The sequence below is a fragment of the Fusarium keratoplasticum genome, chromosome 10 (assembly GCF_025433545.1).
Source record: "Fusarium keratoplasticum isolate Fu6.1 chromosome 10, whole genome shotgun sequence".
NCBI lineage: Eukaryota > Fungi > Ascomycota > Sordariomycetes > Hypocreales > Nectriaceae > Fusarium > Fusarium keratoplasticum.
In genome coordinates, this window is record NC_070538.1 from 719,726 (window position 1) to 745,478 (window position 25,753).

Genomic DNA, 25,753 nt, shown 5'->3' on the forward strand with positions numbered 1-25,753 from the left:
CCCTTGCCTCCTTGGTCAAAAGCCTTCACTCTAGTGAGCGAGTTCTTTGAACACGACCACAAAGCTATGCCGTGCCTGCATCCACCTACCTTTATGACTCTTCTTGGACAGCAATATTGCGATACTTCGGAAGAAAGTCCTGCTTGGTGGGTTGCTCTCAATGCGGTGCTGGCAATCGCTCAACGTCGCCGGGTTGAAACCGGCCGCAGCCCGCTGGCAGAGGAGGATCTGGCTTGGGGCTATGCAGCTAACGCATTGGGATCTACCTTGGACGTTCTTATGCGAAGCTCATGTCTCTTATCAGTTCAAGCGCTTTTGACAATTGGTTGGTTCTTTATCGGCACGCCTAATCCGCAACCTGCTTTTATGTTGGTAGGGAGTGCCGTGCGCTTGGCTCACACCATTGGGCTTCACAGAAATGACTACAACCATAACCTCAGCTCCGTAGAAAAGGAAATGAGGAATCGAGTTTTCTGGGTCGCTGTGACCCTTGATAGTCAGCTCTGTCTTCAAACGGGGAGACCCCCAGCACACGACTTGCACGATTTTCATCCCAGGCTACCAAGCGATGCTCTGGAAGATGATTCCGGGATTCTACAGGCTACTGACGGCTCCAAGATCAACACTCTTAGAGTTCAAGCCCAATTTGCACTTATTCAGGCTAGTATTTCTCGGGAATTGTCTTCGGTCACCGGTAACTCGACTTTGAGCCGAGATCGCGCAGCAGAGCTCAATGGGCAGCTAGACGAATGGTCTTCCAGCTTGCCTCTACTCTTCCAGCCAGGTGCACAATTTGGCAACCGGAATAACTGCTTATTAAAGCGGTTACACGCTTCCTATCACCATTCAGTGATAGCGGTCAATCGTTCTCAGAGTCCCGAATATTGGATGGCTCTAGATCGGCCAACAACCTCAGAGTTGACTGCCAGTGTCATGGCATCAGTTCAACGTTGTCTAGCTGCGGCTAGGGCTATTGCTGCGATCGGTGGTACAATACCGTACACCCGGAAAGAACTTCCTTGGTATGTCTGTCTCAAAGGAGGCCTCAAAGTTACCTCAAGTTTTTTTCTTCTCTCTTTCTTCGTTACTAACCTCATTTTAGGAGTTTACTTCCTTCCATCCTGACAGCTGTTATTGTTCTCTCCTTCAATCTATTACGAACCCCTGGAGCGGATAGTGCAGACGAGGACCTAGAAGCTATCCTCTGTCTTCTTAAGCTATTCGATGCTATGGATGAAGCAGATAAAATGACGTATCTTGCATATCTCCAGATGAGGTGCCGGAAACTGTTTCAAATGGTTCAAGAAGCCTCGGCACTATATAGAACGAGAAATGCCCTTTGTGCACAGCAACGTGTGGACACAGGCCAGAATCACAAGGAACAGGGTCAAGACCAGGAAATATCGGAAGAAAGACAGCCCACTCACGGTTGTCGCAATACTGCGCCGCCACGGAATGATCCTGGCTCAATGCATTCTCAAATTGATTGGAGCGGCCCTCTCGAGGCGTTTAATACCCAACAGGGTGGCACAGAATGGATAAATGGCTCGGCGGGAGTGGAGAGAGAAATTCCATACCCTATGTTATGGGGGTGGAACTTGGATATGTTATTTGAGGGAAGTATATCTTTATAAAGTAAGTGCTGGTATTATAAATAGCACACAGCCTAGTCTACTCTATCCCTATGTTGTATCCTATTCCCACCTTATCTCTCTCGAAATACACCTTGACATTCCCACTTGTCAGTGATGTAGTAGGACTCATTGGCGCGGCAGAAAACAGAGGAAATTCGGTTTACTGAACCATGTAGCAAGTTCACTGATTTTGTGTTTTTTTTATATAGCCGAAGCCCGGCCCTTGATGGGATAACTGAACCAATAGATAGTGTCAAGGCTTTTTGTGCAAGTATAAATATCACTAAGTGCACTTCAAAATTAGACCATAGTAGAAATTGCTTCAATCATCACCGTTATCCATCGTTATCATAATGAAGTTCGGTTCCGTTAGCCTCCTAGGCCTGTTGGCCCTGGACCCTGTTCTGGCTACCACTCCGGTCGACTCTTACAAACTCCAGGCCCGTAATGAGTACGGTGTAAGTGAATTCAAGAGTTGCACATTTTTCCGAATGAACAGAAACTCCTGACCTAACCTAACCAGTTCCGCTTGCTCAGCAAGCGTTGTTGTATCAACGGACTTCTCCAAACTGCCCCTGGATAGTTCCTCTTCAAGCTGATGTCGCCGTGTGCTTTTTTAAAGGACACCGTTGTCCAACTCCCCATCTTCCAACCGTAATTCGATAGTTCAACGTTAAATAAAGCCCACAAATGCTGCAGCCGTAGCCCAGATGGATTGAAAGATGTCCCCTCGACAAGGTAAGCCATTGATTGCTCGCTGGGCCGCGAACCCGCTAATTGTGGCTGCAACAAAGCAGGTTGCAATCTTGCGCGAGATGCCGGGCGCCACGATGGCTGTCGCGAGGATAAAGTCGAAGACAGGAATAAGACGGGCCTCAGTCGATCCGTCATCAGCCCTGCGCTCATTCTGAAACTGATAGAAGCTGGTTGTAGAGGTTGCACCATGTGTGAACCGCGAGGCACTGCCGTAGTAGAGGAGCAGGGCGAGGGAGATGGGTAGATATTGTTTGAGCAGTGGCAGAGACATTTTGGCGGGGAAAGGTACTTGAGTACTTTCGGTCCGAGTTGCGATAATAAGGGTTAGAATCCCAGGGAAAGATGCTGGTCCCGAGATGATGATGAGGAGAACCTCTTATAGGACGTTGAGTTGAGCCCTTGAACCTTCGCTTACTAGGGCTTAGTCAGACTCGAAGCGATTCGAAGGACGGCAAAGGCGGCAGTGTCAAAGTCTGTTATCTACCTATTCGTTGAGTTTGACTATAATAAAGCAAAATTCTTGAAAGATAGTTTAAAAAATGGATAGACAGGCGAGAAACTTGAGCCTTATCTGACGACAAACGACATTTGAACAACAGCGCCTTCTGTCCCTCTACGAAGGAAAGTCTGCAACCTTGTTCAGACTCTTTGGGAATGTAGTTGTCTTGACTCTTCGAATGGACGGCTGTGTTTGTCTGCCTTGATAAGGTCCGATATTCACAACAAAATTCGGCCTTTCGGCCAACCTCTAGATACTTTCTCTTTCCATAGCCTAGTCAATATCTTTCACGCATAGATTGAATCCACAAGGAATAGTATTAAGGGCAGATCTCGTGTTAGCCTCAACAAGATCCTTTCTCTTGCATTCTAAACCTGGTTTATTTTGGTGACATGGCGAACCGCGCCGACCCTAGCCGGGGGCTTGAAAATCAGGCTCGGGGATTGTAGACCTGGGGGTATGCCTTACCACGCAGCAGGCGCTTCGACCTGCAGAAGCTGAACATCCGTGACGAAAAAGGATTGGCTGGCTGTCAGCCTCTGCTTGATGATGAAAAGAGAAAAAGTGAGGGAAGGGAGATGGATTTGGAGAGGAGAAACGGCAAATGCTAACCTCCTCCCGCTAAATTTGTTATTCCGAAATGGCAATGCATAAGGCCCTTCCGTGTTACAGCCAAGATGTCATTAGGTCACCGTTGGGGACCCTCGCCCCCTATCAAACCCCAGCCATCGTTTGTCCTCCGGCGGCAGCCCCGGTTGCCCGACCCAAAATGTCAGACCCGTTGTCCGTCGCGGGTACTGCCGTGGGAATCACATCCCTGGGAATCCAAGTGTGCCAAGGGCTTGTTTGGTACCTTCGTTCTGTCCAGGGAAAACGAGCTGAAATCGCCCAGGATCTGGGCGAGATCCAGACCTTGATATCCATTTTTTACGCGCTCAACGACATCCTCCCCAAGATTAATCAAACCCGATGCACCGAAGCGACGACGATTAGACGATGCCTCGAGGATAGTGAAGAAAAGCTGCTGGAGCTGCAGCAATTACTGGTCAAGCTAAGGGGGCCCTACGAGTCCACCGCCAACCGCGACAAGATGAGAGAGGCGGGTCGAACGCTCGTCTACCCATTCCGAGCCGATACGTTGAAATCGCTTCGCCAGTCGTTGCGGGAGCTCCTGAACAACTTGAATTTGGCTATCGACATCACGTCACTGTAAGTTCATTTTGATGTCCCTGCCAATTGTCCATACCTATCTGACGATCCCTCTAGGACGTCCCAAGTCACCAATCGTGACAAAATCGATAACATCAGCCTCTCGATACAGAACTTGGACGTTCAGTCGAGAGACTCAAATGCCAGCATCCAAGATCTAAATACCAAGATGCAACAAAACCTGAGCCAGCTCCGATCACTAGAATCCACCATCGCCGAGTCCCTCACTGAGTTCAACCAACGGATCTCACAGGCAGAGTGGGCTATCCAGGATCTCAGTAATGACATCTCTGGAAAGCTCACCATCACGGAAACCGAAGTAGTTTCGACTCGCCATGCCATGGCGGAAATGTGGACAGACATGGCGGGGAAACTGGACTCACATTCGGCAGAGATCGCACAGCTGGTAAGGCGGTCTGGCGAGTGTGCATCCCTGAGAGTTTTCCGACTAACAATCCTACGTCAAGGGGATAAAACTATCCTGTATCCAGGACCAAGGCACCTTGTTGCTGAACGGTCCTCCAGAACAGGTCACTCGCTATGCGCCAATTACTCGCTCCTCAAGTCGTTTCTCCCCACCTATCTGTAATTGCAGACGGAACAGCCACCCATCTGGGTTCTCCTTTGCATTTTGGAACTTGAAGTTCGAATTCCAGCAACAAGTTCCAGGAAAACACCGTCGGTCTTGCAAGTTCTTTGGAATTGACGGACAGACGCAAAGGCGCGTCAATGTCCAGTTCCCGCTGAGACTCGCACTTATGTCTGCCCGAATGACCCTGGCCTGCATGGAGTATACAGTCGGTACTAGCAGTCCAGGCTTTTCAGTACGCTGGAAAAATATTGTGCCTGGACAATATAGCCCAGTCGTTCGAGTGCTGATTGAAACGGCAGGAAGCATCGAAGCTTCGCGATCTACTAACGAGACTATACAATTGCTCGAAGGCGCTGAAAGGGAAATCCTATCTCTATATAGGGATAGAAAGGCTTCGCCAGATGACCGGGATGAGGATGGCCGTTGTCACTTCAGCGTTAGTTACAGAAAATACGTTCATATGTCGGCCACCTGACCCTCGATAGATGTTTATCGACGCATTGGCGAGCCCTGATCCGGCGTACTACTCGGTGCATGGATTTTGGGCCAATTCAGCTTACCCTCATGAAATACGGGAAATAATCTGGCGTGATAACTCAGTTCTGGCCACGGTGCTGAGAATCTTGCAGGTACTGGGCGAGATTGTGAAAACAGATGATATCGACGTGTAAGTTACGCTCTCTTCTGGTGGCCGCTAGGATACAAAAGTACCATCAGCTGATACTTAGTCAAACTCGCCGGTCAGTAATTTGGGAGCCTTGCAATTCTTCTGGTTCAGTGAGGATGAAATGGGGGATGCCCGCCTGACTAGGCGCCGGGGCGTGGAGTTGGTATCATACTTGGCAACAACGCAACATTTCGACCAGAAGTGGCTTATTGCGAAATGCCTTGCAGCCAAAAGTATTTACGCATTGATTTCAGTACCCGGTCTTATGGATGGTGGGTGCTAGCCTCACAGGGGCGGTATGATTTAAGTTTGTCACTGAATGAGTCTCTAGTGATGGAACTCCCTCCGATGACGAGGGCCATTGTTTCGAAATCTGTCATGCAACTAGAACAGTGTATCTTGTCCAACAAAACAGACGTCAACAAGAGAGTGTGGGGATACAGTACTCTCCAATTCAGCGCGGCGTGGCCCGAGGGACTAGGAATGTTACTCACGACCGAGGCTCGAAATCTTGTCCATGATGACACTGGAAATTCTGATTACTGGCCCACCACCTTGGTACTGGATTACAAATGTGAAGAGTCCTTAGACATGCTTATGAAGGCAGGTTTCCGGCTTCAACTTGATTATTGGTGGGCAGATACGTCACCGGGATGCGCCATGGTTGCTGCTCGCCGGCTCTTTGAGAGAAGGGCAAAGCTGTTTGAGCTCGCACAAAATCAACTCCAAGATTTCGAAGGCGAGTACACTTGCAATACTTCCGAAGAAGAAGCAGAGTATCTTTATTACAGGCTTGTCGCTGCAGGAATTCAGGTCGATCCGGGTCTAGAAGTACAACATGGCTGGACAACAGTATTTCATTGTTCTAAGCTGCCACTTGATTACTTCCTGATATTCTTTGAAAACGGGTTTCGGAATCACTCTGCCCATGACGAACTTGGGTTTACCGCCGCCATGGTCTACCGTCGCTACCTTTTCTCTGAAGACATGTATAAAAAAGTCAACATTGAGAGCTACCTGAGCACCTTGCAATGGCTGCAAGAAAAAGAATTTCTCGACCACTCGCCCGAGGATCCATGCAATCTGGGTCTCAACACCAACTCCACTGGCTGGCACTATCTTGCTGCATACGCTTACTTTGAGGGATGGGAAAAGATCATGAACATACCTTTGCGCGAAATTTCTCGATCGTCAGCTAGGGATTCCTGCGTTTGCTGGTGTATCCCTGAAGGAGAGGGCTGCTCCCCGCTGGGGTGTACCCTGAAAGCCCACGCTGGTTCTTTTTGGCCTCTTGCAATACTTGCTTGGCGGGGAAATCTCGCAGAACTCTTTGGAGTTTCGGGATGTGTCGACATGACATCAACTATAATGACTCAATTTGTGCGGTTCCTTACATTCGAAGCTCTTGAGATGACACACACGTGTTGCTATTTTCAACTTTTGGACCGGGGCACCTTGGAATTCGCCACTCTCGATGAGCGCCATCCGGGCCACAAGCAGCTAGTAATTCTTGATCATGACGCAAAGGTGATCCAAGAGACTAGAGCTGACAGAGTCGAACAAAAGAATGCAGCTCTCCTGGATTCCTTGATGGAGGAATTCAGTGTCCAGCTGAATGTGGCCGAGCCAACGGTGGAAAATTTTGTCATCTTTCTCAAAGGTGACTGGAGATCACGGATTGAACGACTGTTCACGGTTGATGAAGACATCGTCAATGGCATGAGGGAGTGTCTAAGCGATGTCAAGACGCGTAAGTGCTCAAAAAAGCGCGAATATGATGGTTTCTAATCTGGGGCGCAGACGTGTGGCCTGAAAGGGTCCAGCGCTTTGTTCATTTTGGTGACTCGGAGTCAGAGGACTCTTGCTCACGTGCCGAGTCAATGTGTGATACTGAATACGATTCGGGCGACGAAATGCCTCGAATGAGAGCATAGTGGAAGTGAGCAGGAATCTGAAGATGGCCAGGAGCAGTAACGCGGACAGCGCCCTGAGCCCAACATTGCAACTCTCCTATTCTCTTTTTCGTTTGTAGTTGATGAATTACGCACAAGCTCACCCTGACATCCACTCGATATCGACTTGTGTGTCCTAGCCTCTGAGTGCCAGATAACAGCTTTAGAGACAGTTTGGTGAAAACGACGAACACTCCCGTTGAGCTTGCGTATTTGGCGAGCCCCCGGTTGCGCCGTTGGGTTAATGACTGGTATCAGTGCTTGAAAGAAGTTCATTTTCACTCGAAAATGTTTGGGGTTTCTGTTCCTTTGTGACGAGTGACTGCCCCTGTCGAGGGTGTCATTGTGCTTGAAACACTAGACTTCGAGCATTTTGTCAGCCCAGATCGTCGACGCTGGCTCCAAACTACGTTGTGGGCAGTTGCCTTGTAAAAGGTTTGCTTTTCACGGTGCTACCGAATGCCAAGACCATCATTTGTGGCTTGTCTGTGTCTTGCTGGCTGCCTCCAACACGTGAGTTGATGGCGAGTGGCAGTGCATAAAGCAGGCTCGCCTGAATCGTCACGTAAAACCCCTCAATGCTCTCCATTCACCCAACAAACACGAATCCCAGAAACACTGAGCACAATCTGGAAATAGCAAGATCTATCCCCAAGCCAAATACTTTCTGAGAACATCACAGGCTCCTTGTTGAACAGCCTCTCATTCACTCACAGTTCAAGATGGGTGACAGCCAGAACTCTCGCGCCAACGACTCTGTTCGCAAGCTTCAAGACGCCTTTGGTATGCAGATAAAGGATATCCCGAAGCTGACCAGCCGGCCTCAAAATCCGGATGCCGTTAAGAAGGCCCAATTATCTATGCAGGCATCCCTCCTCGGTAAAACTCCTGTCTGGAGCTTCAAAGGGCCAACCGGCCTTTCCTCCACTTTCCAGAATCCGAACCAAGACATATCCGGGTTCAGTCCGCTGCAAGCTTGCTCTGAATGCGCCAAGCTTCTATCATTTCGCGAGTCCCATGCCTTGAGACAAGGGTACAGCTGTACGCGATACCTGTCGCTGCTGCATAAATCTGCTCGAGATGGATGTCCACTCTGCCGCTGCATTTTACAGGACTTCAGGCCGTCGGTGGCTGGGAAACTGGACAGCCCGATTTTCATGAAAACCCATCCTTACGAGACAGATGTCCCGATGCGCGTGGCTGTCCAGGGCTACAAGAAAGCTTCCCTTATGTTGAGGGATATCGAGAACCCTGAGGGGAAACCACTCTCCTTCACCATTGCCAGACTCTCCCAGTCAGGTAAGAACCAGTAGCCATGCCTACCTATATCAAGCATTTCCGCTAAGCCGTTGGAATTAAGACCATGATCCGGCAAAGTCTCTTACTCAGGTCTGCGTGTCGGAAAAGGAGGTAGCAACGGATCGCACTTTTGGACTCGTCAAGGGCTGGATCCAAGATTGCGATACAACTCATCAGCACTGTCATAGGTCTCCTGGGCCTCTTCCCACACGAGTTATTCAGCTCCAGAAAGGCGCCCCTCCAAGGCTTTATGTCTCACAACGAGAACCCTTGCCTTATATATGCTTGAGTTATTGCTGGGGCGCGAAGCAGCCAGTTGTCACAACCACCGCCACGCTCGGCTCTCACCTCCAGGAATTGCCAGTCGACCAACTCCCCACAACTATCAAAGACGCCTTGCATGTCACCGAGAGACTTGGATTTGAGTATTTGTGGATCGACGCCCTCTGCATCGTGCAGGACTCTGACGATGACAAGGCCGTCGAGGTCAGCAAGATGCATGAGGTCTATCAGAACTCCTCCCTTACTATTTGTGCCGCAAGAGCAGAAACCTGTCTCGAGGGATTTCTTGGCCCCCGGGAGATGGCGTCTGTAGATTTCACGATACCCTTTCGACTCGACTACAAAGCGACGATTCAAGCATTGAACGCTACGGTCCTTCTTGTCGAACAAAATCGAACATTCAAGGGGAAACCCATGGAACCTCTTCACCACCGTGCCTGGACTATGCAAGAAACCATTCTTTCACCGAGAATTCTGCTATTCTCCAAGTACCAGCTTTTCTTTGTGTGTCAGGAACAGGCTCAGCAGGATGGAGGTATCGATGACTGGAACGCGTATGCAGAGGCCTCAAGTTTTCACCGGTTATGGGGTCCACGCGACAGCTCAACAAACCCTACGAAGCGGGCGATAAGTGACTTTGAGCTTTATTTTAGGCCCTTGGCTTCCCAAGACACGACAAGCTTGGAAGAACCCTCGCTGCAGACAACCTGGGAGCGCATCATGCAGGACTATTCGCGACGAAGCATCTCTGTGCCATCTGACAAGCTTCCCGCACTTTCTAGTCTAGCGACCATCTTTTCACAGAGAACCAACCTCGACTATATCGCCGGCATGTGGAAGCAGTGGCTTCCTGGCGCCCTCCTCTGGCGATTGTATAAAACCGCCTCCATCTCCAGACCTAAAGAGTGGAGAGCGCCGACCTGGTCATGGCTCTCTGTTGAGGGGCAGGTGAAGAACTATGAGAATCTGTCTCAGTTATCCTCTTCTGCTGGTAACATTGCAGAGATTGTGGAGTGTTACACAATCCCAAAAACGCCCTCCGCTCCTTTCGGAGAGATATCGAGTGCTCAATTAACCATCAGCGCCTTCAAGCCTAAGAGTTTTGAGGTGGATGATTGGGGCGTAGGAGAACAGAATCTGTACAAGAAGAACGATTCTGACTACCCACTCAAGATTGGCACCGCATATCTTGACCTTCCTATGGAAGATTCTCCGTCCGATAGACCCTCCAGACAAGTCATTATGGTTGGTCGGTTGCTTCGCTTCACCGAATGTATGTGCATCCCTCTACGGATGTGTGTTATCTCTAAGTCAGTTCAGGGGCTGATAATTGAATCTGTGGGAGATGGTGCATTTCGGCGTGTCGGGATGTTTGAGTCAGGTCATTCTCAAGGTGGTGTCTTTCTAGAGGGACCGAAGGTAATATCCAAGTTGATTTGAGGATGTCTTGCAAGGGAGATGGAAGAGATACATTAGGATGTAGATTCCGTCTATTTGTGAGCTCGGTGGCGCTTCCAAAAGAAGCCATCAGCCATGAGAACAAGAAGACGGTTATTGGCACGTATAGGGGTTAACACAATGCCGAAAAACACCGCAGAGCGGCAGACAAAACAAGGTTCTCAAGCTCTCTGGGGCCAACGTGTAGTCTCACCTTGTACCCCCTGCAAAAGCTGTCATGACGCCAACTGTTGATTATCCTGCTGCTCTTCTACGATACAGAAAACAGGAAATGATGTTACATCACCTCGCCCGCTACATGTACACTATTTCTGACCCAGGAAGTGCCAATGCAAAGTGGGCCCGAAGAAGTAGTTAAAGAACGAGTTTGAGATTGATCTTGGGTCCTCTGCTTCCCAACATACGAGCCGGGAAGAGTCCTCGCCGCAAACAGCCTTCGAACGGATTATGCAGGATTATTCTCGACGAACCATACCTGTACCATCTGACAGGCTCTCTGAACTTTGTACTCTAGCGACTATTGTGTTCTTTGCTATAGCCAAAGTCCGGCTCTTGATGGATAACGAAGCGAATGGATAGATAGCTCTTATATTTAAAGTCCTGATACGAATGAATCTAACTTTAAAATCAGAACGTTTATCTCCTCTTCTGATAGAAATGAGCTGGAAATACTATTGCGAGCGAGAATAATAATGTCGTGAATGGAAAGACCGAGCGCGGCTTGGCTCTGTATGAAGTTGTCATTTATATAAGCGCCAAAGTATGGCGGATCGTCAGAGTTGATCGACACCTTGACTCCCGCGTCGAGCAGCTTTCGCAATGGATGGCTAGCAAGCGACGATACCACGTTGAGTTTCAGATTCGACACGGGGCAAACCGTCAGTGGGATCTGTTTTTCAACAAGTTCCGCGACCAGGGCTGGATTCGAAAGACAAGCAATTCCATGGTCGATCCGGTCGACCTGTAGCTGCTCGATAGCTTGACGTACATAGTCGGAGGGACCTTCTTCTCCAGCATGGATACAGGTTCGGAATCCACGTTCACGGCACGTCTTGAAGTAGGTAGCAAATTTTGAGGGTGGGTTTGGCATCTCGGGCCCGCCCATGCCGATGCCAATAATGAGTTCTTTCCACGGCATGATCGAGTCGAGTAATTCAAGCGCTTCCTCTTCCGTTCGATGTCGGTGGGTGCTTATGATGAGCCCTGCGCTGATGCCCAATGTCTGCTCGGCTCCGTGAATTGCACCGAGGACGCCCTCCATGAGTTCGGATAGAGGAGTGCCACTTTCAGTAAAAGTTTGGGGGCCAATAAAGAGCTCGGCCCGGACGACGTTCTCGGCGTGTGCTCTCTCAAGGTATGCAAAAGTCACATCGTAGAAGTCCTGCTTTTTGACCAGTACCTTGCATCCCTCAAAGTATAAGGCGAGGAATGACTGAAGATCATTGAACTCGTAGGCATCCCGCAATGCCTCAGGGGATTTCCATCGAAGAGGGATTCCATTCCGCTCAGCCAGGGCAAACATCATGCCCGGCTCAATACAGCCTTCGATGTGCATGTGAAGCTCTGCTTTCGGGATGCCCCTAATAAAATCCTGGATGTTCTCCATCCTCGTCTGATTGGTTTGGGATGTTTGGCGTCACTGTATGATTGAATGTCGGCTGCTCCTTTAGCTGATGCTTAATACAGATTTGGAGGAAGACACGTACGTATGAGAAGTCTTGCGAGACTGAACTAACAAATCCTGTCGCTAATGGAGAAGATGGTTGTTCTTGAACCAGGATCGGGGTGGCTTGTGGAAAAGCCGAGTGAAGACAGGCAAAAGAAAACAAGGAATGGAAAAAGCGTCTGTCCCAATCACCTCATAAATAACAATTTGTCGAAATTCGGGGTCCTGCTGACAAACCACATAGCTTTGGGACTTCGAGACTCACGGCGGTATGCAAGCTCAACTCCGACAAGTAGGCCCTTCAACTCCGAGATTAGGGTAGGCATCTCAACTCCAACACCTTGCAAGTAATGACACTTGATCAATGTCACTCCATGCACAGAAATCAGGGCAAGGGAATCAGAGAGGCGCTCATAATTCGCGAACAGAGGGCGATGTCAGCGCTGAGAACTCTTTAGAGCCTGCTGACGGAGACTCTTATAGAGATTAGACATGTGGAGCATAGGCAAGTTTAGATCTATTCTTTATGCAGTCTAGGAGAATAGAGAAAGGTAGAGAGATACTGATAATGAGGCAGCGACAAAGGAAATGATCTTTACGAATCCAACCAAAACAAAAAGCAAATGTATCAAAACGCCGTGACCCATGCTTAACTTCTCCCAACTAGTTCCCTTGACTCCTCCTCTACTTATACCCTGGGGCCCCAAAGTCGAAGCCTCTCAGCCTCAAAGCCAGCCTTGTCCTCCGCCGTGGACTTCAAGAATCCAATCTCCTTCCAAATGTGAATGTACTTCCGAGTGACGACTTCTGGGACAGGCCCAACGGCCCTGAGAGACTTGGAATGCTCAAGAGTGTTCTTGACATCCAGGACGAGTCCTCCGCAGGCCATCCGGAGGTAAGTACTCTCTAGGAAGTCGACCAAGAGGGCAGCGGGGTTATCTTGCTGAGGCGCCTTTCGGACAAGTTGGAGCCAGTCCTTGAAAGGGACGAGGTTGGGGATTCGGAGGGCGTCTGAGAGGATGGCATTGACATCGCGCCACTGCTGACCAACCGGGTTGTCGATGTGATAGAAGGGGTGGGGAGTGCTGTCAGACAGAACAAGGTCGGACAGTGTATCAGCGATGTCGTTGACTGGCGTCCAGTTAAGAGCACCATCGACATCAGGCAGGGCATTCAGAGTCTGAGACGACTTGATGAGGAATCCGAAATGCTCCATTGGGTTCCAGTAACCGCTTGTCTTGGAACCAGCAATCTGACCAAGGCGGACAACCATGGCGCGGAAGCGGTTAGGATACTGGTGCAGAGTCTCATCAAGCATTCTCTCACACCCCCACTTCGCCTCTGCGTAGCCATTAGAGAGCAGAGAATCGACGGTCGCACTCTTCTCAGGGACGACAATCTTTCCAGTTTGGCCAGCAGCCAGACCGTATTGTCCGACGACACCGATTGAAGAAACCATCTGGAAGCTGAACTTAAAGCTCTCAGGGCGACGAGAGGCGGCCTCATTGCCAAAGTCGACGAGGTTGCGGAAGACCTGGAACTGCGACTCGAAGCCCGACAGGGGACGCTTGGCGCTCATGGGCCAGGCGTTATGGATCAAGTGAGTGACTGAACCCACAAGGCCATTGTAGTCACTCCTTTCAAGTCCGAGATGAGGCTTGGAGGTATCGGTCTGGAAAATTCGGAGCTTGTGCTTCAGGTCCTCGGGGAAGCGGATACCCTTCTCTCTCATGGCCTTGTACTGCCGCGTCTCAGGCTCTTCCCTGTTGTCACGATTGAGACAGATGACGGTCTTGACGTCTTCGAGCTGGGCGATGGAGTAGACAAGATGGCTGCCAAGGCCTCCGGTGGCACCGGTGATAAGGACGACCTTTTCGTTGTCGGCGGGGAGAGTGGCTGAAGGGTCTGAGGATGGGGCAGAGAAGCCGGCGGTGTACTTCTGGACAAGCTCGTCGACGGCTTTCTGGCGGGCATCGAGGTTGGAAGTACCGCTGTGGGAATTGTCGACTGCGATTGTCTTGCTGGGAGGAGCTTGAACAACCTCAGGTACTGGGAGAGCGACTGCCTTGTTGATGGGAACAGACGGGACCGGGGGTGTTCCTCCCATCTCCCTCATCAGCATCTCCTTCAGGTCGCCGACAGTCTGGCAATCAAGGAAGAGAGTCTCATGCCCAACATCAAGTCCAAAAGCATCCTGGAAACGACTGGTGATGACAAGAGACAGTAGAGAGTCAACGCCACAGTCAGCAAAGTTGGTGTCGTCGTCAAGCTCCTCTCGAGCAACTCCACTCTCTTCCGAGATGATGTCAAGCGCGCGGAGGAAGTCGACCTCGAAAGGGTTGGCAAAGTCCTCGTGCACATCAGGTGTGACGGCTCCAGTGATGAGGCCGCTGGGTGGCGACTCCAAGCCAGAGTCACTGGCGTTGGAGGAGGAGGTCGCGCTTCCATCGTCGCCGGGTCCCATAAGGAACATCTTGAGATCCTTAACTGTGGGATGGTCGAAGAAGAGGGCGTTGAAGTCAAGATCGACATCGAGCTCTTCTCTGAAGCGGGCGGAGATGGTCAATCCCAGAAGCGAATCGATGCCCACGTCAGAAAAGTTGGTGCCATCGGTAAGATCGGCAACGTCGATGCCACTTTCTTCAGCAATGATCAAGAGAGCGGTGGAGATTCTGGATGGCTGGACCTTCTCAAGTGGTAGCGCAAGCTTCTGGGCAGCCGATGGCCCATTCACAGGAGCAGAGATGGAGATGCTAGGTGCCTTGTTCTGAGCCGGACGCTGGGGCTGAGTCTTCTTGCCGCTCTCAAGCGAGAGAATGACCTTGAGAACTCTGCGAGGTACACCTTGAATCTGGTCAAAAGTTAGTTAGCTCTACTTGATGATGCAACTGGATGTACATACCGCAATCTGTCCGAAAAAGGCGACGACCCGGTCACCATCAAAGATGACCACATCACCATGCCAGAGTTTATCCTCACCAGGACGCATCTGAGTGTAAGTGGTATAAGTCTTGTCAAACTGAAGAGGCTCAAACATCTGCAGAGACCCCCAACCATGGTTCATAAAGACCTCAACATCCAAGTCGGTGTCATCGTTGCAGTTCATGGCGAATCCACAGCCCTGGGTCAGAGAGTCAATGATGGCGGGATGAGTGTGGAAGTTGCCGTCGCGCTTGACACTGCCAAAGCTGAGACGACTCGAAGCCTCGTATGTTGGGCTGTTCAGGATGATCTCGTCAATCGCGCGGTAGTCGTCGTGGAAGCGGGCCAAGGGACGGATGGCTCGGAAGACCATGGCACGGTTGTATCGTGCCGTCTCACCGGTCGCGATGCCATTGCGGAGGGCCTGCATCTTCTGCTTGACACTGGCTGCCTTGTCTTGCAGAGTCTTCTGGAGACTGTGGTCTCTGAAGCGGACGACACACTCCGAGTGCTTCTGCAGGTTACCCTTGTTCTGGATCTTGTTAGCTTACTGGCAAGTGAGAAAGATAAGATTGAGGTATCTTACATCAAAGGTCATGAACTTGATGGTTGCAGACTGAGAAGCCCAGTCGGCGTCAAGGTGGGCCTGAAGAGGCTGCTTGCTTCCATCTCCTCGCAGGATCAGAGCCTTGGAGATGGTCATGTCCGACACATCGATCAAGTTCTCCTTCTGCTGGGGCTGGTAGCGCTCCAGAAGGTATCTTCCAAGAGTCAAGGCCATGTCTGCGTAGACCGACGGGGTGCAGAGAGGGATTCCGTCGACCTCATGACCCTGCACCAGTGGACTCATGTCCTTGCGTGAGATGTCTGCTTCGACGATCATGTGTGTCTTCTTGGAGTCGCCACTTTCCTCAACCACAGAGTGGATCGTGGTGCTCTCGAGTCTGGGGGCGTTGTTGATCACAATTGGAGCATCTCCCTTGCGCAGAGACCAATCGTTGACATACTGGATCCAGTAGTCCTTGAGGTCCCAGTTGTAAGCAGGAAGAGCGACGACAGAGTGAGAGCCCTCAAAGTCGCTCTGGTACTCTGCCCAGCTGATGTTGGCTCCAGCATCATACAGACCCTTCAGCGCAGCGCAAAGCACGTCCCAGGGCTGTCTGGCGCGCTGAAGGGAGGCGATGCATGTCACTTGCTGGCCAAGGACAGCTTTGACCATGCCCGTGATGGCGGGGTGGGGGCCAAGTTCGAGGATCATGGATCGATCGGTGATGACATGGCCACGGTAGGCAGTTGAGAGTGCAGCCAGCATGTTGACAGGCTGGCGAGAGTGGTTCGCCAGGTACTCGGGACCAAAAGATTCGCAGTGGTCGACGACGGTACCGTCAAGAGGGCGCAGGACTGGGACACTGGGCTTGGAGAAGGTGACTCCAGCGGCAACCTCTTGGAACTCGGACAGAACCGGGTCAAGCTGTGAAGAGTGGAAAGCGTACGGGACCTTGAGAAGGGTGGACTTCATGCCGGCGGCTGTAAGAAGTTCCTTGAGATCGGCGACTTGCTCGTTGGTTCCAGCGAGAACAGTCTCGATCGGAGAGTTGATGCAGGCAGTCTCATACTCGTTGCCCTTGAGAATATCGGCAATCTCGTCCTCGGATCCCTTCACAACAAGCATGGAGTGAGTGCTTCGAGTGCACTTCTGCTCAAGCAGCTGCGCCCTCTTGCCAACGAGGAACAGAGTATCGGTGTCGGACAGGACTCCCGCGACGTTGAGAGCGGCGTACTCGCCAAGACTGTGGCCGACAACAGCAACAGGGTAAATACCCCACGAGGCCCAGAGCTTGCTGAGAGTGATTTGGAGACAGACACTGGCCAGCTGCACAGCAGTAGGAGCAAAGATTCCAATGTCTTGCTCCTCAGACTGAATAACAGGCAGCATGGAGGGGAAACCCAGACTCTGAGCAATCTGGTCAAGCTGAATAAGCTCGGAGCGGACGAAAGAGGACTCCTCGAAGAGCTGCTTGCCCATTCCGGGATACTGAGCGCCCTGGCCCGTAAAAGTGAAGACAACGCTAGGAGAGCTCTTGGGTCTGTTGACGCCAGTGTTGTTTTGCAGAGCTGCCTCAATCTTCTTGCAGATGTCCTCGGTGGTGGGGCCATTGACAAGAACTCGGTGCTGGTGGTGGATGCGACGAGCTGTGGTGGTGTATGACAGCTCGCCAAGAGACACTTCTGGGTTCTCCTTCAAGAATTTGAGCATCGATCTCAGGTTTCCCTGCAGAGCAGAGCCACTCTTGGCCGTGACAGCAATGGGGAACTGGACCCGAGAGTCAACAGTGGCGGGTCGCTCAACCTTGGGCGGCGCGTCCTCCAGCAACAGGGCCGAGTTTCCACCCGCAGCGCTGAAGTTGTTCACAAAAACACGTCGAGGACCGTTGTTTCGATCCCAAGCAGTGGGTTTCAGTGCAATGTGGACGTTGCGCTGGAGGAGGTCGGTGGGGAACTTGTGGTTGATCTTGGTCTTGATGCCGCAGTGAGGAACGATCATGTTCTTCTGCATCATGTTGAGAACCTTGATCACACTGGATGCACCAGAAGCAGCTTCACCGTGTCCGATATTTGCTTTCGCTGAGCCTAGAAAGAGTGCCTGATCATCGGAACGAGCCTTTTTGCCGTTGACAAGAGGTGGTGCGAAGGTGTCGAGGACGCTGGCCATTTCTGTGGCATCACCAGCTTGGGTACCTCTGTGACCATGTCAGTATCCAGACTTCAAAAGAATAGTGGGGCAACTTACGTTCCGTGCATCTCAACATAGCTGACAGTGTAAGGATCAACAGCCGCTTCACTCAGAATCTTGCTGAAGATGGCTCGCTGAGCTCCGACGTGAGGTCGAGTGATGGACTCCGACTCAGCCGAGTGGTTGGTATAAGCACCAAGAATAACACCCAGAATAGGGTCATTCTCAGCGAGAGCATCATCAAGACGCTTAATGATCAAGGTAGCAACACCCTCACCACGGCAGTATCCATCAGCACCATCATCAAAGGTCTTGCAGTTGCCAGTTCGCGACAGGAAGTGGCCCCTATCAAGACCCGACGTGAAGTCGGGGTTGGTCAAGACATTGGTACCGCCTGCAATGGCAGTGTCAATGTCGCCGCGCCAGAGAGAGTTGCAAGCGAGATGGATGCCAGCAAGACTGGAGGAGCAAGCCGTGTCAACTGCGTAGCTGGGGCCGCTGAACTTGAAGAAGTAGTTGATGCGACCAGGGATAAAAGCACGGTTTCCGCCAGGGATGAAGTATGTGTCAATTCCCTGAGCGCTGTTGGTCTCCATCCAGTCATTGCTGGTTACGCCGTAAAAGACACCCACACGGTCAGGGCGGGTAGAAGGAGTGGCATCGGGAACAATACCAGCCTGCTCAATGGCTTCGTAAGCGGTCATTAGAGCAAGTCGCTGAGCAGGGTCGATCTGAGGGGCCTCTCGTGGCGAGATGTTGAAGAAGCGAGCGTCAAACTCGGCGGGATCATCAAGCCAGCAGCCAAAGGGAGTGGCACTGGTGTTCTTGCTCTTTCCAGTGGGATCAACATGAGTCTGAGCATCCCATCGAAGACTGGGTACGGGCTTGTGGACGTCGAGACCCTTGAAGAGAAGATCCCAGTAGGCCTCATTGTCCTTGGCACCTGGGAATCGGCCTGACATGGCGACGATGGCGAGCTTCGGCTTCTTGGAAGTCGACTCGGGGCCCACATCAGGAACAGACTGGCGGCTCTGGTTGTGGGTGGCGGGAACCAGAGAACGCAGCGGTGTCTGCTTGAGGGCTGTATAGATGAGATGATCGGCAGTTGATCCGATGGGAACAACACTGAGCTGGCCCGGGTTCACATCCTGAAGACAGGCCTGGATGTCTCCGAGGATAGAACTCCAGTGGAGAGGATGCACCAGAGCCTGAGCAACGGCATCCTCCAAGAGTGTCGCAAAGCTTCGCTCCTCAAGTTTGACGCCAGTGCTTGAAAGGAGAGGAATCTGCTCAGAGAGAGCCGTGGCAGCGTTATATGACAAGCTTGATACGATCTTCTTGGCGTCGATATGCGAGTACAAATGCGGAGCATGGTAGGCACCAAAGATTGGAATGCTCTTGGATGTGAGGCCCTTGAAGCTGGGAGAGCTGATCAGTTGAGCGAGGGTCTTGGGAGGGCCGCTGACGGTGATGCCGTTGGGAGCGTAGGCGCTGATGTAGGGTCGGCTGGTCAAAGGCAGATTCTGGAAGCGAAACGATTAGATACCGCACATTGGTGTGTGATGACAAATGAGAACACTTACGCTCTCTTCGCAAAACTTCTCAACAGCCGCAGCAGACTTGGATCCAGGAACGAGAAGTGCCCAGCTCTGATCAAGGTCTTGTGACTGATCAACCCTCTTAGCAACATCAGTCACCAGCATGCCTGTCCTGAAGGCAGCGATGACCGAGTAGACAGCCATGGGGATCAGGTCAGCTGTGAAACTACTACAGCTGATAGCGGCGGCAGCGAATGCTCCTGTGCAGAGACCAACGACTCTCGAGCTCTGGGCGTCGTAGGAAGAGATCCCAGCTTGGCTTCAGAAGATGTCAGTCGTCAGGCTATGTCTAATCAGCAGATACTTACTTGATGAAAGTGCCAAGGTGGTAAAGAGTAGTCATCGCCATATCCAAAGCAATGCACCTCTTCCCACTCTCATCCCACCGCAGCAGATCCTCTTGGCAGGTGAACCGCGGAAGATCATTCCTGACCTTGGACGGCAACCTGTACATCTCGACGCGGATGGCATTGTAAGCTTTTGTTAGGAAATCTTGGAGAAAGAGGTGGTCTCGCTGCTGGAAGAGCTTCTGAAGATGGGGCTTAATGTCAAAGGTTTGGTCTCCGAAGAGGTAGAGCTTGAGGTTGTCGGTCATGACGAAGGTGTTGAATCTTGGTGGGTTGGGAAAAGAGTGGTTGAAAGATTGGATTGTTTGATGTCTTGTCTCAGATTCAGATTCACCGCTGAAGAAGCTCGTATTTATCCATGGTCAACATCAAGGTGCCTCTTGATCCGTCCATATCCTGCAGCCTTCCAAGTGCCATCGTCTCCTCAACAATCCCGGCCGTTATCTTGCCGCACATGCCATCGCCGTCAGCAATGCCTCACTCGGATCCCGGAGCCTTGCTTCAAACAGTATCATCTTCACGGTGATTATCAAGCTGTCCCCGGTCCCTGACAAAGCAGGCATTCTCCGGCCTCAGCCTCCCACCGTCGTCGCATGTGGGATACCTGAAAAGATTGAGGCTGAAGTTGATTTCACAATCTCTCGGGCTTGCACCGAGCTGCAAGGCGCAGCCGCATGGAGCACGGCGTCCGAAACTACGGGGTTCCTCCGGGAACATGGTCGGTGATTCTTGCACAGTCTGAGGTCAGCAACCCCCGGCTTTCACCGGCAACACCAACAAGTCCCGTAAGACTGCCGGACGCCTGTAAGACTCGTAAGGGGAATCGGCAATAGTCTTTCCTATTCTAAAAAGCTGTTGGTTGCATGGAATGCTTCTCCCTCATAAGCAACAGTCCTTGGCCCTCACTGATACGGTAATTTCGACCACACTGCATCTACTACCCACTATTTCCACACACACCAAAATGCACAAGACAGAGAGAGACGCCATCATTGAGCACGCAGCTCAAATCAAGCACCTTGTTCATGATCCCAACAGCTTCCTCACAGAGTTGGTCGTACAACAGCAGCAATATCACTGCATCGGCTGGCTCTGTCACTTCGATGTACTCTCTCACATTCCACTCCCTCCGGCTTCACTTTCATATGCCGATGTTTCAGCCAAGGCCGGTGTGCCAATCTCTACGCTTCGGTCCGTAGCCCGCATGGCCATGACTGCCGGCCTGCTCTGCGAGGACAGGGATGGCAGGCTTTCGCACAATGTACTCTCCGCCTCGTTTGTTGAGAATCCTCACATGCGGGTTCAGCTTCTGCACATGTTCAACCAGACTGTCCCAATTATGGAGAAATTGGCACAGGCAACCGAGAAATGGGGAAGCACGACGGCCAAGAACGAGACTGCGTATAATCTCGTGCATGAGACCGATTTGACGTTTTTCGAACATCTCAAGTCTCGGCCCGATCTCAACGAGGGATTCGATGCCTTTATGAAGAGTCGAGCGGTTTCTCATACTGGCTCGAATGTGGAGCATCTGCTGGAGGCTTTTGACTGGAAGTCTCTGGGAGAGGCCAAGGTCGTCGATGTAAGTCCAAACTTGCTTCACAATCTCATACTAGGATATACTAACAATTTCCAGGTTGGTGGTAGCAGCGGTTCTACCGCCACCATGCTTGCCACGACATATCCAGAACTCAAGCTGGTGGTTGAAGATCTTCCTGGCCCAGTCAAGAATGCCAGAGCTCGCATTCCTGAGCTTCCGGAAGACGTGAGAAGTCGTATCGAGATTCTCGATTACGACTTCTTTACTCCCCAACCAGTCAAGGGAGCAGATGTTTACCTTCTGCGAACCATCATCCACGACTGGCCGGATGCCGACGCGGTCAAGATTCTGCGAGGTATCGTAGAAGCGATGGGGCCGTCCAGTCGACTTCTCATCATGGACATGGTCCTTCCAAAACCAGGCTCTGGCTCAAGGACATTTGAAGCAGCCTTACGACAGAAGGATCTCACCATGATCCAGGCATTCAACGCCAAGGAGCGGGAGACTGAAGAGTGGACGGCTCTTTTGGCCAAGGCGGGGCTGACCATCCGGGTCATTGAGAGGCCGGCAGGAAGTGAGCTCTCGGTCATTGAGGCAACCTTGAGCAGTGTCAACGGAGAGGTGGCGAATGGGGTGAATGGGCATGCTTAGATGATTAGTATTATGAGATACGTAGTGGATTATGAACTTACGTCGTTACTCTTACCAAGCTTTCCTCCCTGGATCATGAATAATATGATCAAGTTGTTGTTTGCCAAATGTAGGTAGGTTCCACGACTGCTTGGTGCTACCTATCATTCAACCGATCAATTGAGAAATCGAAGCCTTCCAACACCAACACCAGCCGCTTGTGTCACCAAACACACGCGCCAGGATCTCAGGAACAAACAACGAACAAATATAAAAAATATTGGAGGATAGTACAGGAACAATCTCGTAGAAAATGAAAAGAACAATTTCGACAACTAATTGCTATAAAAGAGATGAGTTCCCAATACCTAATCAGTCTGCTATCACGCCAACTATCTAAGCCCAATCTCCATCCTGAAGCTCCTCTAGACTCTGTCCAGCCTGAATCTGTTCCTGCACCTCCTGCATAGTCCACTTCCTAAACTTGTGACCCTTGGGATAGTTCGTGTTGTTCAGCGGCACCTCACCGTCGCTCAGAACGTGGTGCAGTGCCTCAGCAAACTTTTCGTACGCGTACGCCTCCGGGTCGTGCGACCACACCCACTTGGGGTACCGCGAGCGAACGAGGGCAGGGTTCTTGGCGATAGCGTCCCAGTCTGTGTGTTGCTTGAGTTGTTGGTTGACGAAGCCCATCTTTTGGCCGCAGGAGACTCTCTGGTAGCGAAGCTTGTTGTAGGCCTTGGTTGCGTTGGCTGCTTGAGCCTTACCGGCAAGTTGGAGGCAGGTAGCCAGTGTGACACCGTCTTCGATGGCTTGGGTTGCGCCGTTTCCAGATGTTGGGAGGAAAGCGTGGGCTGCATCTCCGAGCTGGACAACACGACCACCAGGGGAAGTCCACTGCTCATGGGGATCTCTGAACTTGAGCTGCCAGTTGACAACGGACCCCTTAGGTGCTGTCCTGATGAAGGCTGCGATGGCTGGATGGACAGCGGCGTTCTTCTCCATAACTTCGATAACCTCAGTTGGGTCAATGTCTGGGACCCAGGACTCGGTAGCAGACTCGGCGTGCTGAACAACACTATTAGATATTGAAGATGTTGGTAGAGGAAGGAAATAGACTAACCGAGTGGATGAAGCTCCAGAAAGCAAGATCGTGGGTGAGAGCAATCATGGCATGAGCACCGTTGCTGTCATCAGTTAGCCACTGCTCTGTCTGTTGGGCACAAGAAACTCACCCAAGCCAAAACTGCCAGATGGGCTGGCTGTTGGGATCGAAGTTCCACATCTCCCTCACAGTCGGGTCCTTCAACGCGTGCTCGACAGGGTAGCCAGCCCTGTAGATGGCCTTTCCACTCGTCTTCAGCTCCTTGGGCATGCCTGGGACAATAGTGTTGGACTTTGTTCGTAGGCCATCGGCCGCGACAACAATATCGGCAGTTCGCTTCTCACCATTCTCCAAGACGACTCCTCCAGCACCTTGCTCAAGGTCCTCCCAGTACTCGACAACCTTGCAGCCCCATTCAATCTTCAATCCGATACGCTCAGCTTGTCGCAGGAACGCACGGTAAAGCTTGATTCGGCTGTGGGCATTGACCGAAGGAAATCCTCTTCGGCCAGCAAGATGCTCGGGGTCGTTGAACATGGGTGGTGCAGGGCCCCAGATGCGCTCGCCAGTCTGCTTGTAGTAAGACATGGCAACGTCGTACTGGTTATCTTCAATCTCATAGCCCATGTCAGGCCAATGGCGGAGAAGGAGGATTGCCGAGGGCTGGATCTGAACGTTGTCGCCTGTCCAGACAGGACCGGGGCTTCTGTCAATGACTCGGACATTGTGACCCTTGCGCCAGCACTCAAGGGCGCAAGTGATGCCACCAAGGCCAGCACCAGCGATGAGGACATTGATTCCGGTCTCGGGGTAGCGCATGACCTTGACGTCGATGCCTCTTTTGATGGAATCTTCGACACGCTCTTTAGGGATTGGGTTTGTGCCGTTCTGATGTGTGCCGTTGGATGTGCCGTTTGGCTTCACTCCATTTGAGTGAGTTCCATTGGTAGGAATTCCATTGGTGTGAGTGCCGTTTGGCTGTGTAGTGGTTTGGTCGTTGATTTGCATTGTGAATGAATGATGTTCAGTGTCTAGCTGAAACGGTAGAATGGCTTGTGATGAAGAGCTATCTTGTCTTTCTGGTGGCATTATGAGCCTCACTTATTTCAACACATTTTCATCCGGCCATCAAGCGCTACAATCTCACGTCGGAATAACCGGAGGTTTCATGTCTTCGCTGCGCCGAAATATGTCACCGAGATCCCCGAGGAGATTCCCGGTAATCCCCAGTCGCCTTCGGGCTTACGTGCTCAGCCTCGTCGCGGCTTCGGGTGTAAGCGCCAGTCGCGAACTTTCCAATCGTTCGATTTTTATCAGGAAAGAGTAAATATAGTTCTATAGGTAAGGAAGGCTACGTGTTACACGTAGTATGATTTGTTCTGGTTCAGCCCTGCCAAGACAACATGGCAACACATACCGCAGCTTGGATCAAGCACAAGCACGCTCCTTTGGAGATTGGCCCTATTGAAACTCCGACTCCGGGGCCTGGGGAGATTCTTGTCAAAGTCCGATTTATTGCTTTCAGTCCAATTGAATCCAAGCAACAGAAGTAAGAATGCTCCCGTGAAGAGTAACACCCGCTGACAAACTACTCCAGGATTGAAGTTCATCCTTTGACCTACCCCAATATCCTCGGTCTCTCATTCTCTGGCGTTGTTGAGAGCGTCGGCCCTAGTGTTGAGAAATTCTCCAAGGGCGACAACGTAGCTGTTGCTCGCCCCCACGGCAAAGCGAATGATCCAAGATTTGGGTCTTTCCAGCAATATGCGCTTGCATGTGCCGAGAATACGTCCAAGCTGCCATCCAGCGAGTTCTTAGAGTCGGGAGCCAAGGTTGTTCTCAATCTCGCTACCGTCACAGCAGCATGCTCTCACTTTCTTGGCCTAGAACGACCTGGTCTTGATAAATCCAAGTCTCAGAGGGGTGAAAGAATCCTTGTATATGGAGGTTCAAGCTCTTGTGGTGGCCTTGCCATACGATATGCGGCAGCTGCTGGTTATGAAGTTGTCACCACTTCTTCACCTAAAAACCGTGAATATGTCACTTCCTTGGGTCCGGTTGCGGTGATCGATCACACCAGCCCTCCCGGCAAGATCATCCAGGACCTGCAAAGTCACGGCCCCTATCATCGCATTTTGGACACCATCGGTATTCCGCCAGTTACCAACATTATTACCAAGTATCTCAGCAGCGCCGGCGGAGGATCTTACAACACTCTTATTCCCGTTTTCCCAGGCACAAACCCAATCCCAGAGAATGTGGAACGCAGATTCGAGTCATACGGATGGATCTTCAATAACCCAGAGCATGAAGAGTTCAGGAAGTGGTACTATGAAACGTTAGTACCCCAGGGACTTGAGTCTGGAGTCATTGTGTCCACTCCGTCGCAACGGGTCGATGGAGGGCTTGCCAACACTCAACATGCACTGGATATCATGGACCGAGGGGAAGTGAGCGGGCATAAGCTTGTCCTGAACCCATGGGACTAGGACTTGATGTACATTAACTGTCCTTTTGTTCATAATTAGCTTGCTTCAACGATACAATCTGTATTTGGTTTGGTATTACGCCCCTTTTTCCTACCGTAGCTCAAACCATTGAGACTGCGTACCGTTTGCCTCAATAAAGCTCTGGGGGTCTAGATCTACCATAAACACGGTTCCTCTAAACTGATAATTACCGTCCGCAGTCTTCCTCACTATAGCAGGAGCACCGCAGCCCTGAAAGACACAGAGGCAATCCCCTTCGGCCACGTCCACGGTTCCTATCCCGATGTACCCACTGCTTGTTTCGGAATAGGTCAATTCCCGAGCATCGTCCAGCGTTGAAAACCAATGATGATAGTCCACAGCGAACTCTATGC

General features: G+C 51.3%; 9 protein-coding genes across 9 annotated transcripts; 5 read left to right on the forward strand and 4 right to left on the reverse strand.

Moving 5' to 3' along the window:
- Positions 1–525: 525 nt before the first annotated feature.
- On the forward strand, positions 526–1,542 carry NCS57_01208500 (Fungal-trans domain-containing protein; the record flags this gene model as incomplete). Its single annotated transcript, XM_053061767.1, has 3 exons — positions 526–1,022; positions 1,103–1,276; positions 1,350–1,542. Exons 1-3 carry the CDS (start codon positions 889–891, stop codon positions 1,540–1,542), a joined length of 501 nt encoding a protein of 166 aa, XP_052908295.1. The 5' UTR covers positions 526–888.
- Positions 1,543–2,307: 765 nt separating this feature from the next.
- Positions 2,308–2,679, reverse strand: NCS57_01208600 (uncharacterized protein; the record flags this gene model as incomplete). Its single annotated transcript, XM_053061768.1, has 1 exon — positions 2,308–2,679. Exon 1 carries the CDS (start codon positions 2,659–2,661, stop codon positions 2,308–2,310), a length of 354 nt encoding a protein of 117 aa, XP_052908296.1. The 5' UTR covers positions 2,662–2,679.
- Positions 2,680–3,658: 979 nt separating this feature from the next.
- NCS57_01208700 (uncharacterized protein) lies at positions 3,659–4,687 on the forward strand (the record flags this gene model as incomplete). Its single annotated transcript, XM_053061769.1, has 2 exons — positions 3,659–4,098; positions 4,156–4,687. The coding sequence occupies 2 exons, from the start codon at positions 3,659–3,661 to the stop codon at positions 4,685–4,687; spliced, it is 972 nt and encodes a 323-aa protein (XP_052908297.1).
- Positions 4,688–8,031: 3,344 nt separating this feature from the next.
- On the forward strand, positions 8,032–10,224 carry NCS57_01208800 (HET-domain-containing protein; the record flags this gene model as incomplete). The annotated part of the gene is made up of 4 exons (XM_053061770.1): positions 8,032–8,350; positions 8,492–8,608; positions 8,670–10,163; positions 10,211–10,224. 4 exons carry the CDS (start codon positions 8,032–8,034, stop codon positions 10,222–10,224), a joined length of 1,944 nt encoding a protein of 647 aa, XP_052908298.1.
- A 716-nt stretch (positions 10,225–10,940) lies between these two features.
- On the reverse strand, positions 10,941–11,954 carry NCS57_01208900 (Adenine deaminase; the record flags this gene model as incomplete). Its single annotated transcript, XM_053061771.1, has 1 exon — positions 10,941–11,954. The coding sequence occupies one exon, from the start codon at positions 11,952–11,954 to the stop codon at positions 10,941–10,943; it is 1,014 nt and encodes a 337-aa protein (XP_052908299.1).
- A 748-nt stretch (positions 11,955–12,702) lies between these two features.
- Positions 12,703–19,863, reverse strand: NCS57_01209000 (uncharacterized protein; the record flags this gene model as incomplete). Its single annotated transcript, XM_053061772.1, has 6 exons — positions 12,703–14,865; positions 14,917–15,468; positions 15,523–17,677; positions 17,728–19,193; positions 19,254–19,527; positions 19,577–19,863. 6 exons carry the CDS (start codon positions 19,861–19,863, stop codon positions 12,703–12,705), a joined length of 6,897 nt encoding a protein of 2,298 aa, XP_052908300.1.
- A 599-nt stretch (positions 19,864–20,462) lies between these two features.
- On the forward strand, positions 20,463–21,806 carry NCS57_01209100 (Methyltransf-2 domain-containing protein; the record flags this gene model as incomplete). The annotated part of the gene is made up of 2 exons (XM_053061773.1): positions 20,463–21,197; positions 21,252–21,806. Exons 1-2 carry the CDS (start codon positions 20,484–20,486, stop codon positions 21,804–21,806), a joined length of 1,269 nt encoding a protein of 422 aa, XP_052908301.1. The 5' UTR covers positions 20,463–20,483.
- Positions 21,807–22,181: 375 nt separating this feature from the next.
- NCS57_01209200 (FAD-binding-3 domain-containing protein) lies at positions 22,182–23,898 on the reverse strand (the record flags this gene model as incomplete). The annotated part of the gene is made up of 3 exons (XM_053061774.1): positions 22,182–22,853; positions 22,909–22,972; positions 23,021–23,898. 3 exons carry the CDS (start codon positions 23,896–23,898, stop codon positions 22,182–22,184), a joined length of 1,614 nt encoding a protein of 537 aa, XP_052908302.1.
- A 395-nt stretch (positions 23,899–24,293) lies between these two features.
- On the forward strand, positions 24,294–25,379 carry NCS57_01209300 (PKS-ER domain-containing protein; the record flags this gene model as incomplete). Its single annotated transcript, XM_053061775.1, has 2 exons — positions 24,294–24,439; positions 24,488–25,379. 2 exons carry the CDS (start codon positions 24,294–24,296, stop codon positions 25,377–25,379), a joined length of 1,038 nt encoding a protein of 345 aa, XP_052908303.1.
- Positions 25,380–25,753: the final 374 nt, after the last annotated feature.